The 17,736-nt window shown below is 42.8% G+C and overlaps 2 protein-coding genes across 4 annotated transcripts in view; one reads left to right on the forward strand and one right to left on the reverse strand.

The window, feature by feature from the left end:
- Naa40 (N-alpha-acetyltransferase 40) overlaps positions 1–7,519 on the forward strand; it is a 123,093-nt gene extending 115,574 nt beyond the window's left edge. Inside the window, exon 6 of the mRNA XM_068345967.1 lies at positions 7,364–7,519. Coding sequence (XP_068202068.1) covers positions 7,364–7,475 — 112 coding nt within the window. The 3' untranslated portion in view covers positions 7,476–7,519. The remainder of the gene's footprint in view (positions 1–7,363) is intronic.
- Positions 7,520–7,657: 138 nt separating this feature from the next.
- LOC137616316 (procollagen-lysine,2-oxoglutarate 5-dioxygenase 1-like) overlaps positions 7,658–17,736 on the reverse strand; it is a 201,984-nt gene continuing 191,905 nt past the window's right edge. For all 3 annotated transcript variants that reach the window (XM_068345964.1, XM_068345966.1, XM_068345965.1), the window contains one exon: positions 7,658–8,504. In XM_068345964.1, coding sequence (XP_068202065.1) covers positions 8,310–8,504 — 195 coding nt within the window. In that variant the 3' untranslated portion in view covers positions 7,658–8,309. The remainder of the gene's footprint in view (positions 8,505–17,736) is intronic.

Consider the following 17,736-nt stretch of genomic DNA (forward strand, 5'->3'; position numbering starts at 1 on the left):
CAAGACGAAAATACAGAAGGAGTAGGTCACCGGATGGCGATTGGGTCTTCGTACCCCGTGAAGCAGAGATACGTTGTTCCCCGGACCACCAGTCCGAGGATTTCTCGCCAAGGAGACCTCCCTCCAAGCACGGTTTTGACCCTCGCAGGTAGGTTCGCGAGGAGGACTCTACAGGCAGGCATAAGACCGCGAAGCCTCCGGTTCACCCTGCCCAACGGGGGGAAGGGGAACCGCGCTTCCTTACGGGCAGCCTGGCTGAACCAGCCCAGCTGGTGCGGCCCTCGGATCGGAAGGAAAGGTTCCCGCTGTCGGGTCAGCCCACGGGATCCGCGTCCGCGTCCCCCAGAGACATTGAGCGGACGCTAGTCCTCGCTGGGTCAGCGATGCCTACGCTAACCCCCGCCCCTGGTGCGGAAGCCTCCGCCGAAGAAGTCCATTACCTCGGCAGGGCAGCGCCCCTTGCATCAAGAACAAGACGTCCGGTGGGTGTGCCCGGTGACCCGGCTCCCCGGGCTCAAGCCGAGGCTTCGGCTGATGGTAGGGAGGGTTCCCCGATGGAGGACTCAGCCTACAGAAGGGTGATTGGCTTTATCAGGAGGCATCATAAAATTGAAGAACCAGCAGCTACCGACGAGGACTACTGGAGGTCCAGCCTTATACGGTTAATGCAGGCCCCTACCCAGCCTAAGACCTCAATGGCTCTCCCCCTAGCCCAGGATCTCGTCCTAGAGCAAGAATACGTAGACAAAGTGGTGGCTAGTAATGCCGAAGCCCCCAAAACTCAGAGTTCTTCTAAATTACTCAAGGGGCTCGAGACTCAGGGGAAGGTCTATGTACCGGAAGGGCGTCGACCAGGACCCTGCAAAGTAGAACCTTCCCTGGACATCCTGGGTCAAGGCGTCTCGGACAGAGCCTCTTCGGCCCCAGTTTGTTTTTCTCCATCGGAGGCCGCCATGATGGAAGAAATGTCGAGGGACCTGGTGCACGTCTCCTCTTGGCTGAACTGGTGGGCTTCCACCTTAGTAGGGGTGCAAGCCACGTTTGACCCCACGGACCCGGAACAGCAGAACCTCCTGAGGGAACTTATCACCTCCGGGGGCAAGACCCTAAAGTTCTTAACGTACCAGTCTCTCGCCCTGACAGCGAATTGGGTACTCCGCAAGAGAGACACCATCCTGGCTAAGGTGTCCCGAAAGGTCCCAGACAGGGAGGCGCGGGCCATGAGGAGCCTTCCCTTGTGGGGCGACTCCTTGTTCCCCTTAAAAGACTTAGAAACCATTATGGAGAAGGTGTCTAAGAGAAAAGATTTAAGCACCCCCAGGCCTACGCCTACAAGGAGACCGCCCTACAAGAGGTCAGTCTCAGACAGTGCCGCGACAGCTCAGGCCTCCCCTAGCATGACGAGGAGAGAAGCTCCTTCTTCCTCCTGGTCCTCAGCACCCCAGCCCCCGTAGGGGGCCCCCAGCATCTTCAGCCTCCTTTAGGACAGGTTATTCTGCCTCCACTGTAAAGAGCTCAAGGTTTGTGTTGTTAAGAAGAATAAAAATTACTTCCAAATTTATAATTTTTCCTAGCTATACAAACCTGAGTCCATTAAATTGCATTCCCCCCCCCACTTTAAACCCTCCCTCCCCCCCCTCATTCCTGGGACTAAGGGCAAAAGTGGCTATTCTGTGACAGGCAGATGGGCAGGGTTTCTCCCTCGTATCACTTATACTACTTTGTTAATGATGATTCATTGCCCATCCCAGGGCTGCTTAAAAGTATCCATATTCTATTGGAGTTGGGTTTCTATAGCTAGAAAAATGAAAATTTTTCAAACTTATTCTCTAAAGGAAAGGGCAAATTAATTTTGTGAGTACAGGTCTGTTGCAGCAAATGGTGGAGTGGAAGCAGATGTACGTCAAGAGAGTGAATGAAGGTTGCAAAGTGTTGGGGGCAGTTAAGGGAGTAGTAAAAAATAGAGGGTTGGGCATGAATGTTAAGAGAGTTCTATATGAGAAAGTGATTGTACCAACTATGATGTATGGATCGGAGTTGTGGGGAATGAAAGTGATGGAGAGACAGAAGTTGAATGTGTTTGAGATGAAGTGTCTAAGGAGTATGGCTGGTGTATCTCGAGTAGATAGGGTTAGGAACGAAGTAGAGAGGGTGAGAACGGGTGTAAGAAATGAGTTAGCAGCTAGAGTGGATATGAATGTGTTGAGGTGGTTTGGCCATGTTGAGAGAATGGAAAATGGCTGTCTGCTAAAGAAGGTGATGAATGCAAGAGTTGATGGGAGAAGTACAAGAGGAAGGCCAAGGTTTTGGTGGATGGATGGATGGAGTGAAGGAAGCTCTGGGTGATAAGAGGATAGATGTGAGAGAGGCAAGAGACTGTGCTAGAAACAGGAATGAATGGCGAGCGATTGTGATGCAGTTCCGGTAGGTCCTGCTGCTTCCTCCGATGCCTTAGATGACCGCGGAGGTAGCAGCAGTAGGGGATTCAGCATTATGAAGCTTCATCTGTGGTGGATAACGGGGGAGGGTGGGCTGTGGCCCCCTAGCAGTACCAGCTGAACTCGGTTGAGTCCCTTGTTAGGCTGGGAGGAACGTAGAGAGTAAAGGTCCCCTTTTTTGTTTTTGTTTCATTTGTTGATATCGGCTACCCCCCAAAATTGGGGGAAGTGCCTTGGTGTATGTATGTATGTACAGTATTGGAAGAAATAATTTGTTCTGTCACTCTATAGAAACCCTTCGCAATTTATGGGGGATATTACTTTCGGCGAAGCTGAAAAATGAGCCATAAGATTTTAGCAAGGGATAACTACTCCAACCGCTAGTTAGGGGGAGGGGTGTGGGGTAGCCGGCTACCCCGCTCACTTACACACCTGGGCTGAGCCCCCACTTTGCTTTCTGGCTTGTTAGAGAACAGACGTTGCTGCTCTCTCCTGCCGTTAAGACTTGCCATTTGAATAATTTTTAATGGTTTTTCTTTTTAGCGCGTGTACCTTCTTTGGTCATGCGTAGCTGTCTTGGTCCTGAAGGCCGCTCCTGCGGTACCTTCATGTCCGACCCTGTGATGGACCCCCACCTGCTTTTTCCTGCTTGCCGGGACCATTGGTGTGATCGGGATTAACACCTATCCTGAGTGTCGGGAGTATTCTACCTCCCAGTGGAAGAGATTGGGTGCAGGAGAAAGAAGGCCAAGCAAGATTCTTCTCCTTCAGGGTCTTCCTCAGAGTTGAAGAAATTGTGGACTACTTTGACTCCTCGATCTCTTACTGAACCTGCCCTTCACCGGTCTTCTCTGGGGAACGGTCGAGTAGCAGCACAGCCTTGCTAACCCCAGGTCAACCTTATGGTGCAAAGAATGGTACCATTTCCCATAACAATTCAGTCCTGCCCCTTCCCCCGGGGAGTGCCTGCTCAGTTTCTGATCTTTTACAGTTTAGGCCTTTGTTAGATGTTGATGGTCCCCCTCCAAAGGAAGTTCAGTTTGAACTCCTTCCGGTGGGGGTTGAGAGGAAGTGCACTCCTACTTCCTTGGAGTGGAGCCTTCCCCTATGGGTGCAGGTGCTGCTGCCCGCCAGTTGGACTTTTGATCCCCTATGGCAGACGCTGAAGACTATGCTTCTCCTGGGGTGGTGGGAGAGCAAAGTACAAGGCAAGTTCCTCTTTCAGGAGGACAGCTCTATAATCTGCGAGATAGAGTGCTTTGTGAACAGCATGTGACTTACGCCTACGCTTATTTCCCTAGGGCTGGGGGGGATAGCATAGTCCTAGGCAATGTTCTCCTTTGGGAGAACATTTCTCTCGTTCACGAGAGAAAGTTTTTGAACAGCTTTTTGTGACAGCAGTCTCCCTCTCTGGAGGATCCTGCTAGACATTTCCCTTCGGGGGTCTGTCGGGTGAAGGAGTTTCTGACCCTTCGTCATCCTGGGTATCCTCCTCCCCCTCTGGTAAGGATATGCCTGTTTGAACCTTCGGGTTCTCATCTCATGATTCCCATGGGTTCTCGTAGCAGTCACGGTGACCCTTTGAGCTCTCGTGACCCTGGGCCTTCGTGCTCTGTGTGACCCTAAGCTTTTGGGCTCCTGTTGCAAGGAGCCTTTTAGCTCTCGTGACCCTCGTTATGCTGAGCCTTCAGGCGCTTATGACCCTCATTATGTTGAGCCTTCAGGCGCTTATGACCCTCATTATGTTGAGCTTCGGGGCTCTCGTAACCCTGGGGCTTCGGGTTCTTATGACCTTTGTTATGCTGAGCTTCGGGGCTCTCATAACCCTGGGCCTTCGGGCTCTTGTGACACTGGGCCTCTGAGTCATTACGCAGAACCCTTGGGTTCTCGTGACACAGACCCTTTGGATTCTCGTCCCGCTGAGTTTTCGGGCTCTCGTGACCTTGAGCCTCTGGGCTCACATTACGATTTGCCTCAGGGTTTTTGTAACACAGAACCCAGAGCGCTTAACCTCGAGCCTTTGGGCTCTCGCTATGTCTATCCCCTGAGATCTTGTAGCCAGACATCTGCTCTATCTACTGCAGCGTCGCGTGACCTGCCTCGTCACAACCCAATTGGTCTACATACGCCAGCTAAGCTGGTCTTGCCGATTTTCCTCCACTCTTCTCTGGATGAGATACCATCGCCTTTTCTGGTCCTTAGAGATCGTCTCCTTGTACAGGGAGACCCCCTCTCTAGGCGAGACAACTACCTGTCTCGCCAGCTGAATGAGCACTCTCCGGCCACAAGGCAGCTCTTGCCACCTTGCCTCCTCGTCAATTGCCATTGCATCGGTTCACGAGACCGACTGCCCCAATTCCCCCTAGGGATTGGTACCCAACTAGATTGGGTTCAGGACAAAAGATATAATGAGGCACCAAATCAGTCCGCTGCTTCGTGGTATCACACCTGGTAAATCCCCAGCAGTTAGACTGATGCCAATCCTGCCTGCAGTTAAGGAGTACAATGGTACCTTAATTTGGATCTAAGAAATGAGGGTAGCCTTCCTAACAGTAGGGGGAATCCAGAAACTAACTTTTCCTACATTTCTCAGGCAACACTCGTCGACCTTCAACTTGAGCTAGAACTCGTTGATGGAAAACCGTGTGGCCAGGAGGTTAGTCTCCAGGTGTTGCCACCTTCCCTTTTGACGGATAGTCCCTCCACCAGCCACTGCTTAGCAATCTTCCTGCTTAAGGGGAGAATTGCCCACAGTGGCAGCAGATGTTGGGTGCTTTTCCCCGTCTGCGGGAACGACTTCCTTACCTGTTTGGTCTCACCTTCAGGGGATTCCTCCAACGGGAATTGGATTCGTCCATTTACCGTCCTTGCTCTTCATAGCAGACTCTTCTCTGACTCTTGATCTAGATCCCGAGAGAACTCCCTCTTCAACATGTTCTACTCTTAACAGCCATAAGTGAACATCCTTCACAAAGCTGTAGCTTCGCTGTGACTTTATGCCTGGAGACTATCCAGCTCTCTTCTCTGAGAGAGTCCTTGACGTAATAAGTTGCGAAGAGGATGTCTTGATCCCTGATTAAATTTTTACCTCAGGTATACCAGGCCTAGGTCTTATGTAGTTGGTATCGTGGAAGGGGTTTATCTCTCCTCGATGCCATTATTCTAGCAATAGTGGAATTCCTTGTTTAATTTCTGGATGAAAGCTTTTCTCGGTGTCAGGGATGAAAGGCCACCGCTTCTCCTTGAGCCGCCTTCAGACTGAATGGAAGTAACCTCTCCTCTGTATCAGCATCACCTCTCTTTATACAGAGTTTCAAGCCTACTTGCGCTCATTTGGAAGGGAGACCTCCTTTACGGGGCATGGTTTGCATCCTTCAGTTTCGGGAGGGTGCCCCTTACGACCCAGGACGCCAAGAAGCAGATCTTCACCTGACCTTAATGACATGTCTCCTGCTTGTGTTGGGTTCGGCCAAGAGAATTGGTGAACCCCATGGGCTGCCTTCAAAGTCTTTCATTCATGGCAATGGGCCAGGTAATACTCATCTTTGTTCCTGGCAGCTCGGATCCCATATTCGAGCCCTTCGGATTGGAAATTCTTCATAACGTAACCAATGATCCAGATTAACGGCTACAATGCCAGGGAGGAACTTAAGGGCTACCTCAAGGAAACTACAGGAGCTCGACCCAAAGTGTCAGCACTCTTCGTCAGCTCTGGGAATGTCAAGAGAAAGATCACCAAGAACATGTTCTCGGCTTGAATTCGCAAGATCATAGACCAAGCATTGTTCACCTCAGAGGAGACTTAGAGGTCATAACGTTGGGGCAGGAGTACACCCCTAGCGTTTATGTTAACTTATCTGTGACACTGGCCTTTACAGCGGGCGTGTGGAAGCATCATATGACCCCCCACTTCCTGCAAGATGTGACCCACAGGAACATGGAGACTTTCTCCATTAATCATTGGTGGCTACACAATAAATGATTTAAACACCTCAGGCTCCTTGATGGATGAGTAGCAGATGGTGAAGGGGAGAGTTTAACCATGGTTGAGTCTGGTATGAATGACAAAGAATGACTGGCTCTTTCTTTCATCCAATCCCCCTGCGTGCGAACAGCACCTACAGTACTCTGCATGGCTGGCTGCCTCTGTCTGCCGGTAAAACCATTTCCTTTGCGTAACCTGGTATAGTGAGATATACTTTTTACATCCTCATACCCCTGGTGAAGTGGGATTGGGTAACGTATATGGATGATTCAAAGATTCCTATTTCTGAGAATTCCTTCTTATACTAGTCACACTGCTAGTATCACACAAATTGCTTAGGCCGCTAACCAAGCTTTGCACGGATATTTTAGCGAGGTGTCAGGGTATCTGCCTGTTACATGCGGAACACGTACAGGAAAACCCCTGGTCAAATATCAGCCAGTTGGTTCAGACTTTCATCCTCCTAAAGGGCGAGTCAATACCCTATAAATAGCTAGGATTTGTATTTAGTGTCAGAACAAATGACAAATTTAGAAGTAATTTGTATTTTTCCTAACGATACAAACCTGGAGATATTTATACAAATTGGCCCGTCATCACTTGTCCCCTGATAAGTCCTGCCTTCAATAAAAAGTGATGAGACAACATAGGTATGTGTGTGCGAACGGGGTAACTGGATACCGGCCCCCTGCTAACTAGCGATAGGGTAGTTACACTTCACTTGAAGTCTTATAGCTAGTCTTCCAGCTTTGCCAAAAGTAAAATCCCTATAAATAACTCCCGGTTTGTATCTTCAGAAAAAATACAAATTTGTCATCTTTGTTTATTGCATGCTCAATAATTTTTACTGCATGCACAAAAGAAATCTTCTTACTATTTTAACTATCTATATGTCATGTTATAAGGTGATTGATTATAAATGTACAAAATAATTTTTCAGATACGAGATTGATGAAACATCTCCAGAAGATGATGATATAGATGATCCTGTTGATTATAGAATTCTTAGTAAACTGAATAAAATGAAACCAACTCAAAAAACCTCTCTGTAAATTTGTATTTTTTAGCAGGAAATTAAATTTGATAGTAAAACTAGTTTTTGGAAGAACTTTTCATACCCTTGTATAGTAATAAGGAACGAGAGGACTTAAACTCATGAGTGATCAGAGTATCTATCCCAAAGAACTTGATAGTTGCAGTCCATCGATCAAAGGTGGGTTCTGTCAGATGGATAGTCAACGTAATCAAAACAACCTAAGCCAGGACAATTCTGCCAAGCAGCAAAACAAACAACCATTTCTAACTCTAGAGAGGCTTGGTCATGGCTACGATTCATAAGGGAGTCATATGAATACACATGAGCAGAGAAGGAAATCAATTTCAGTTTCTGTGAAAGGAGACTTTTGTTTTAGGCTCTTTAAACACCAATCACGGTTCAGAGGACAGGATAAAAATTATTCTCAAAAGAGAAATCAAGACTGCTGTAGAAGTGACCCATTAGAAACAAGCAAACAATTATATTCAGCTAGCAGCATGACATATGTCAGTCTATCAAAGACCGGATATAGGAAAGACTATCAAATAGGAGACAATTTAGATGTGCCAATCCATCCAACATAATTGGTATTCTGGCAAGAACCTAATTTGCTTTGAAAGTTAATGGTGACTAATCGGTGATTTTTCATTATCCTACCACTTTATGAAAATAATTCTTAAATATTCCAGCAAATATCTAATAATTTCCTAAGTAAAATTTGAAATTCTGAAATCCTTTAAGGTAAAATTTACAATGCTTGATATAAGAAATAAACAGACCATGTCTTTTAATATGGATTTTCTATGTTTAGCTGTGAAATTATTGTCTTCAGAGAGGAATGCTAAGACATTCATTCTTTTGAAGAATAAGTGTTCTTTGACTCTTCTGGAGGAAACTCTTCGGAGTATATCATGACCTTATAGAGAACTCCTTCGGTGACATTATGTAGCATTTTTGGGTGGGTCATCCTACCAGGGAATACAAGTAAATGTCCAACCTCTGACTTCACTTTGCATTCTTGCTCTGTGAACTCTACTTCTCCTCCCTGAAAAAAATTATATTAATGAGTAATTTTGTTTCATATATAAATATATATTCCTTAATATTATGATTATCATTATGATGTATTCTACCTAACAATTAACAGTTACATAATGGTGACCTTGTTCAAATCAAAATAACAACCAGAAATTTTAAATGTAAGGCTGAAAACTTATTCTTGAATTCAAAGAAAAAAAAAACGAAGTAATAAACGAATTTTGAGCGAAGCGAAAAATCTATTTTTGGGTGAGGTAGCCATGTCGTCCTGATGGAAGTTCCTATTAGTAGCTTCCTAAGGGATATATGTACTACAGAAATATTCCCAGAGAATTTTACCTTTAGGTCTCCAGAATTCTAACTCCTGGCGCGAATATCCTTAAATTTTTTCTCAAGGATATCAGGGGACGTAATCTTGACACGCCATATAGCAATCTGCGCCCCGAATAGCGTTTACGCTTCGAGGGGGAAAGTGGCAGAATAGTAGGGGAGCCGTATCAAGGTTACTCTAGTTCCCATACTACTATTAAGTATCACAACAGCGCCATATCCAAGGTGGCGGACATTCCTTGTAGCATTGAGCATGGTGCTACAGATACAGTAGTTTCGGGAGGGATTCTGTGAAGATCTTTTCTTTAGAAAAGAAGGGTGGGTCCATCAGGACGACATGGCTACCTCACCCAAAAATAGATTTTCGATTCGCTTAAAATCCGTTTTTTGGGCTCAAGCCATGTCTTCCTGATGGAAGCATTCCAGAGCATTAATGTATCTGGATTTTCATCAGTGCCTTAACATTGGGACAATATTTCTATGGTCATCTGGACCATTTGAGACAAATGACGTTAGTTATCCGTCATCATCACTAATCATAAACGATGTTAGTTCTTCCTGCCCCTTACAGGGAAGAGTCATTCTAGACGGCAGAAAAGGGGCCTCAAGGTTAGCATATATTGTATGAACAAAAATAAGTATACACTGAGTATACAGTCTCATGGTTTGTATATATTGCCGAACCAATATCAAGTGTCCATTATATCCATTTTTTGCAAGCATACAATGATATGAAGTATACTTACATGAGTAAGTCAAAGAACTTTTGCATCTTAAATATGCAATTGCCGGGCGAATTAGGACGCAATTACATTCTAATACAGTGAGCCCTCGTTTATTGCGGTAGATAGGTTCCAGACCCGACCGCGATAGGTGAAAATCCGCGAAGTAGTGACACCATATTTACGTATTTAATTAACATGTATATTCAGACTTTTAAAACCTTCCCTTGTACGTAGTACCATAGATTAAGGGAGCCATAGATGCGTCATCTCTGCGCCTCCATATGGCGTTTTTGTCACACCATACACAGCAGCGCCATCTGGTTTTAGTTGCGGTGACTTGTGCCAACAGACAATTTTGTTACATTCATGGAATTTTGTGAGAAGGTTTTTATACATTACTTCATGAACTTAATGCATATGCCCAAACTTTGTCAAAGATTGGTAAATATGGTTATGCAGAGTGCTGATCTCAGCTGGTTCACTGCTGATAAATGCTCACATCGTATCAGTACCCTGGTGTATTTATTTATGAAAATGAGAATATTTTATGCTGTCAAGTTTTTTAACACGGCATTGGTAGAGAAACCTAGGAACAAACGTAACAGAAAAGCTTTAATACTTGAACACATATGAGAAGTCTCTTGTTCGTAGATCAATTTGTTCGAATGTGGATTGAAAGAAATCGAAGTGACTATTATTTGTTGGAATTTTTTTCTACGCTCTGATTCTGCAAAATGCCTATATGTAACAAACCACAAACGTTCATATTGATTGCTGAATTCCATATTGATTGCTCGAGTTGATAGTGATCGCCCTATGCATTCAAACATGGCTAATGCCGCGATCAATATCACATTCTTACATCAATCCACAAAACATCATATTGATCTCGCAAGAACATAATTGTTTCATGTTACTACAGATTCCAGAATATTATGCATCCAGTAGTGATTGGAAAAATTTAATATATGAAATTTACCCTGATTTTGTTAACAAATTGGAACAGATTGCCATGTGATTTCAATATAGGTGTGTGGTCGTTTGTGTTTTATTTGCATGTCATTTCATCAAATTTTTGACAGTACTTTTCCAACATTATACGCTTGTCTGGTTATAAATGCCAATTGTTCATTGTTCATTTAAAAAAAAAAGTGAGCTGCCTAAAACATTAATCTGATAATAGGCATCATGCTATTTTACCTTTCCCATGCCTTCAATGTTATTTTTGACAATGTTAACTTCACAAAAATCTTGTTCATTGCTTTTTCTGAACACTAATTTATTTTATGCACACTTTTTTTTTTCTTTTTTTCCTGCACAACTTTTTGGTTTGTTTTAGATAATCGATACCTAGATTTTCAAATCGATTATCGGAATCGGTTTGTTTTTTCAAGTGATGATCAAAAAAGTCGATAATCGGTCCATCACTATTTAATACTTTAACAGATATGAGCATGATGAGAAGTCTCTTGTCTGTAGATCAATGTTTGAATGTGGATTGGAAGAAATAAAAGTGAGTGTCTTCTACAGATTTGAGAATATAATGCATCGAGTAGTGATTGGAGAAAAAAAAACTTGAATATATGAAATTTACCCTGATTTTGTGAACAAATCGGAACAGACTGCCATGTGATTGCAATATAGGTGTGTGGTCATTTGTGTCCTATTTGCATATCATTTCATCAAATTTTGTCTACAGTACTTTTCCAACATTACACGCATGTCTGGTTATAAATGCCGATTGTTCCTTGTTCATTTCAGGAATAAAAGTGATTTTTGCTATAAATCTTTGCTATTGCTATAATATTCGGTGAAAAGCATGTGATTTTGTTGTCAATCCAACATTGATTGTTAACGAAGTGATGTACTTTTAATAACAATTGATGAATAAATACATGATCTGAATAACAACAGGTGCAAACTATTGTCTATTATATGAAATAGCTATGATGGCTAATCTTATGACCATGAAATAAATTCCTTATGAAAAAACAAATCCACCAACCTTGCTTTTTCTTTGTTTTTTGAAAATCAAGTATCGTGTAAGTACATCTATTGGCGGGTATTTGGACTTAAGACAATTTTGCGAAAATTCAATATTTTTAATTTAACCATAGAAAAAAAATTACATTATTTTTCTTTTATGTACCAAGGGGTGAATATATAATTTGTGGATAAACAAGTTGCGAACAACAGCAATGTAATGACGTTTTATTTTATCAACGGTTTTATTGAGCCTAATTACTGTACCTGGTACAATAAAAAAAGTTTAATATCACCAGTGCTAGTAAATTTAGGGAGATTACTAGATAATAGTATATGACACACTCTGCCAATCAAGTCCCGGTATAATTCACTTCATACCAAGAAAGCCTGGACTGGAACCACAGACACTAGGAAACTGAAACATTTTTTTTTCATATTTTTGCTGGGATTTAATTTTTACTAGTACATCATCTACCAGGGATGGAAGTTATTTTATAGATTGTGTGTTTGCCAAGGATCTTCAAAACCACCAATATTTAGCTATGCTTCACGCTTTCCATTAGTTTTTTTTTATTTGTCACGTATCAAACCAGTTTCCACGGATAATCAAACTTCTTAAAATAATACATCTATGATCAAACACAGCTGCTGCTTGAGCCGGCCGTTATGACCGCAATAGAACATAGATGGCGCTGCATGCGTGGTGTGACACCTTGTCATAATGTAGTGACGCATCTATGGCTCCCTTAATCTATGGTAGTACTGTTAACAAACTACCCTTTAATGTACAGAACACTTAATGCATGTACTGCAGTACCCTAAACTAAAACAGGCACAAATATTAAAGGCGATTTTATATCATGCGTTTCCTAAACAAGCCAAAAAGCACGATAAAAAATGGCAACCAATGTTTTGTTTACGTTTATCTCTGATCAGAATGAAGAAACAAACGCATTTACACATCTGTGTATAGGTTAGTTTTTGCATCGATTATATTGATTATTCAGTACAGTATGTTGATTTTGTTATTACCAATGTTTTACTTAATTTTTCTTAGGACTTCCAAATGAAATGTTTATCTTTATGACGCCGCCTGAAACGACGGCGTCATAAAGTACACTCAGTAAACAAACGAAGGCATTTAACGCGCATGATGAAAGTGATAAATAAGAGATTTTGACGAAGGAAAAATCTATTTCTGGGGAGAGACCTGTGGCGCCCGGTGAAAAGAGTCCTTCTTATATACCTTTTCTGATAAAACCTTCCAATTATACCAGAGAAAGATAAAAGCATGGAATGCTGAGGTTACAACCCTCGCGCGAGCACCTTTTGGGTGTCGTGTATAAAGCAAAGGCGCGTGAAATCCACTATTCACAGGTTGTCTTCCATTTAGTTAATTCCTTCGTCAAAGGGATGGGCCGATACAAAGGCCCTAGCCAACCACCAGCGCCACACCACCCACGCCACGACGCGAGCGCCATCTGAACAACATCCTTCTTTTTGGACTTTGTTAGTGTGGAATTTTTTTGTGGTGCTCTCGACCTTTTTTAACATTCGTGGATTTATTTCGTCATGTCCGAAGCTCCATCTTCACACATTCCAATGTTAAGTACCATAGTTTGTTTTGACAGCTTTTTATAGTACCGGGCTTTTGTTTTATATCCAGTATAGTTTGTTTTAATATTCCCGTCTGGCCCTTCACGGCGGCCATTGTTTGTTCACTTGTATGGGAATTCATCTTTGTCTGCCCGTTTAGTACTCTGTCACTTAGGTTCTTGGTTAAGTCCCTGGCCTTATGCCTTTAGAACCGTTATTTTTTTTTGTGTTATTATGCTCATGGTACTTTTTGCTAGCAAGTCCAGCCTACGAACGAGATAGCGGTCTAGCTTTGTTATTGTTTAGTACCCGGCCCTCCGGGGCGTTCGTCACTCGATTGTGCTATTTATTTTAAGTCTTAGCAGATGCTATTCTTCGTTCGTAGTCTTATCTTGATGTACATTTTTATTTTATACGTTTATAATAGTGTTGTGTGATTATTAGTCCTGATATTGTGTCCAAGAGAGCGAGAGCTTGGGGTTCCCGTTTTCTGTTCGCAGTCACGAGTTACCCCTTTCTCTCGTTTTCTTTCTTAGCTCCGGTGGGTGAGCGGATTTCCCGTTTTCCGTTTTGTGCGTTCAACGGGTTCTCCCTCCCTCACCTCTCCCCCTCCGGGTGTATTACAGTAAAAGCTTTTAGAAAATATGTTATTACAAATATTATTTACCATATCTATATAAAATCATACATACGTAGCAAAGCAGGAAAACAATTTACGAGAGAGAGAGAGAGTTGTTTTACGTATGTAAATGTAAATTTAAAAAAAAAAAAAAATAGCCCCATTTCATATAAAATAGGTTATTACAAATATTTTACTTTATCATATTACAGTAGTCTGTATAATACTGTAAAGTTCAGTACAGTATGTTGTTGTTATAGTCGTGGCGATGAAATTCTCACGAAACAAAAACACGGCATTCGATTACAACAGCTGATTCATTCTCTCTCTCTCTCTCTCTTTCTCTCTCTCTCTCTCTCTCTCTTCGTGTTATACAATACTTACATATAGATGAAGAAACTAAAATTAGTTTTCTTGGTGTCAATTAAATACGAAATGAAAAAATTATGCCGAGTTTACATCCATTTCAATCGTTGCTAAAAATACGGCATCCGATTTCATCAGCAAACCACTATTTTTTGGGAAACATCATTTTATTCTAGAAAATTGCTACTCTTTAAATAGTTAATTGCACATTAAGAAAGCGTGTACTTTTGTTTTTAAATTTCGGGTGTGTTTTAAAAATCGAGTATTGTTGACTTCTTTTTGTTTTACTTTTGGCTGTGATTAGATCACCTGACGTCTAGCTGCCGGTCTTGAGAGTGTACGAATACACTAACAAAGTATCGTTTATACCATTTCTTAACTTATTCAAACCGTCTACAGTATACAGTTGATATTACATAAGCACCAATGTGTTATAACCTATAAAATTTTTTTGTTTGTTACATTTAAAACAACACACACACACACACACTCTCTCTCTCTCTCTCTCTGTGGGCTACTTTTCACTACCTCTCATTCCTTACCTCTCTCTATCTCTCTAACAAATGATATATTTGTTGCTCCTCAAAGTTTCATTTATATTGAAAATCAATCATGATTCAATTTTCCTTACTTTCTCCAATCTCGCACCATCGGTCACATCGTGGTATTTTCGAAATTTCCGGAAAATCCGCGATATATGTATATACATGCGTTATGAAAAAAATCTGCGAAGTGGTGACTCCACGATGGTCGAACCGCGAAGTAGCGAGGGCTCACTGTAAACATTTATTTCTAATAAATGACTAAATGAATTAACAAGTAAAATGAATGTAGCATGATAAAGGAATTATACATGCAACATATACAGAAATTATTTTTCCCTTTTGAAAGGGAAGAAATGATGAGTGCCACTCTCAGACTAAAGAAAAGATTTTAATAAAATTTCTCTTCATAATTTCTGTACCTGTTATATTCTATCAATACTGAGTACTACGTACACACAGCACTAGTGCTATCTGTATAATTCCACACCCGAGATTTTGAACAGAGTTAGTGTCACCATGGTAACACTTATTTAAAAGGGGATCACACTAAAAGTGCTGACACTTTCTCCCTTTAATTGATAGTCCCAATCAATTAACTGTTCATCGCAGAATTTAACGACAGGTTTTAATACACTACCTGCCGCCACCACATAATGCTTCAGTTCGTGGACCTGCTTAGCATAGTATTTGTAGAACACCCTGGATGATTTCCATCCAGTATATGAGCGAAGACACTCAAAGTCCATATACTGAAAAAAGTTCAGTGATGAAGCAATTTTTCTCGGATCATGACCTGCGGGAGTACTGTTAGGATTTGCTCTGCGAATAATGTAGGCGAGTTTCGCCCTCAGCTGTTTTAGGGATAAGTTTGATCCAGAGGTTTCTCCTTTAAAGAGCTGTCCTCCCCTGAAGTCTGAAGTTCTACGAAGATAGACCTTTAGGCACTACAGGACATAGAGAGACATCTTCCTTCAGAGGGCAGATTCTCCAGGTAGCTCGTTCTTAGCGAAAAAGGTTGGATCAGGAAAGAGATTCAGTTCTCCCGCTTCTGTGAACTGAATGTGGCCCTCATCTCTAGATAGGGCCACTATTTCACTAACTCTAGCCCCGGAGGCTATAGCGAACAGAAAAATAACCTTTTGGGTTAGATCCTTGAGGGAACAATCTGCATTGTTCACAGATGAGGCATAATGTACCTTGTCCACAGACTATGAGATGGGCTTTGGCGGTGCTGCAGGCCTAAGCCTTGCACATGCCCTTGGAATCTTATTAAAGATTTCATTCGCCAGATCCACTTGAAAGGCATATAGAAGAGGTCTAGTCAAGGCTGACTTGCACGTAATTATCATGTTGGCCGCCAGACCTTGATTATGAAGGTGGACAAAGAAGGACAGACAGAAGTTCATTGAAATTTCTTTCGGTCCTTTTGCTTTTACAAAAGCAACCCACTTTTTCCAAGATGACTCATATTGTCTTCTAGTTGACTTAGACTTGTATTCTTCTAAGAATTCTATATTGCCTTCTGATATCCCAAATCTTTTCCTAACCACTAGGGCAAGAAAATCATGAAATGAAGGGTTTGGGCTCTCTGTGATAAATCGAAGGCAATTAACTTCTGAACCTTCTGAGGTAGTCCTGGATTCAGAACTAGGGCCAGCCTCAGCTTCAGTTCCTTCACTAAAGGGAACAGATTGCTCTTGGGCTACTTGGGAGCCAACAGAGCCACTCCTCCTGGGAAGGATTTCAGCATGTTGAGGACCTTCAGCATGAGATTGGATGAGATGAACAGGAATTCCCGAGTCCATCCCTTCTATATTAGAGACATGATGTCTGTATCTCCACTAGAGGATCCTCGTATGGGCTACATATCGAGGTAGTTTCTTGATGACGCTCGTGACGAAGAGGTCGATCTGCTGCTCGGGGACTTGTTCCCATCTGGGAGAGAATAGGTCTGCGTCTGTGGACCATTCTAACTCTATCGGCTTGCACCCGAGCAGAGCATCCGCTGTCACATTGCGGATCGATTGTACATGAACACCTGATAGGTGCCATCCCTTTAGGCAAGGGATGGTTAATGTCACCTAAACTATATGAGACGCTCTCTAGCCTTGTCTGTTCCGACGTCTCATTATCGCTTCGATGTCCCAGATCAGCCTGAGGAGGTCTGATCTATGTGGAGAGAGTTTCCTCACCCATGACAGGACCAACATGGCCTTGGGGCTTTTGGCCTTTGACCATTGTTAGGGAAGCGATTAAGGAGAGACTGGGTCTGTCACTATTGCAAACTGGAGAGAGTTCAGAACTCCTCCCTGTTAGCATCTTGGAATCCTGACTGATTACCATAGTCTCTTGACCGACCCTGCGATCTCCTTTTATATCCCCAAGGAAAAGGAGAGTTGGTGTGACCACAGGTTTCAATGGTTTTTTAACCATTGAATCCTTTGAGCTGGAGAGAATCGAGATTTCGTGAAGCTTATCTTGCATCCCCGATGTTCCGGGAACCGGATCACTTCCTTGGATGCTCATAGACCAGACACTTCGGGTGCTGCCCACCCCAGCCTTTCGTCCAGGTACATTGTTGCCTGAACCATTTTTAGGCTTGGTTTTTGCGTGACTGTGTCTGCCAATCCCGTGAAGATACTTAGGACTGTGGTTAGTCCGACAAATATCTTTCCTAGGACATACGTTATCGTCTGTAACTTGAATCCTAGGTAGGAGGGGAGGGGGTGACTGACTGGAAGTTGCCAATAGACATCTTCCAGGTCTGACAAGACTGCGAACACCCCTTTTTAAAACAAGGTCCTTATGTTCAGAAGGATTAACATTCTGAACTTGCTGTTTTATTTGAACTTGTTCGGTGGCGACAAGTCCAGAATGACTCTGAGTTTTCTCGAGTCCTTCTCGTGAACACCAAACAGCCTTCCCTGGAATTCGATGGACTATACTTTCCTTACCACCTGTATGCTCTAGAGCTTTAAGGTATACTCTTCCTACTCTTCCAGGAGGGTTTTGGAGTGTAGGAAGAGTTGAGGAAATGATGGTGGAGGCATGTCTATTTTTCATCCTAGTCCC

Source organism: Palaemon carinicauda, chromosome 22, assembly GCF_036898095.1.
Source record: "Palaemon carinicauda isolate YSFRI2023 chromosome 22, ASM3689809v2, whole genome shotgun sequence".
Classification (NCBI taxonomy): domain Eukaryota; kingdom Metazoa; phylum Arthropoda; class Malacostraca; order Decapoda; family Palaemonidae; genus Palaemon; species Palaemon carinicauda.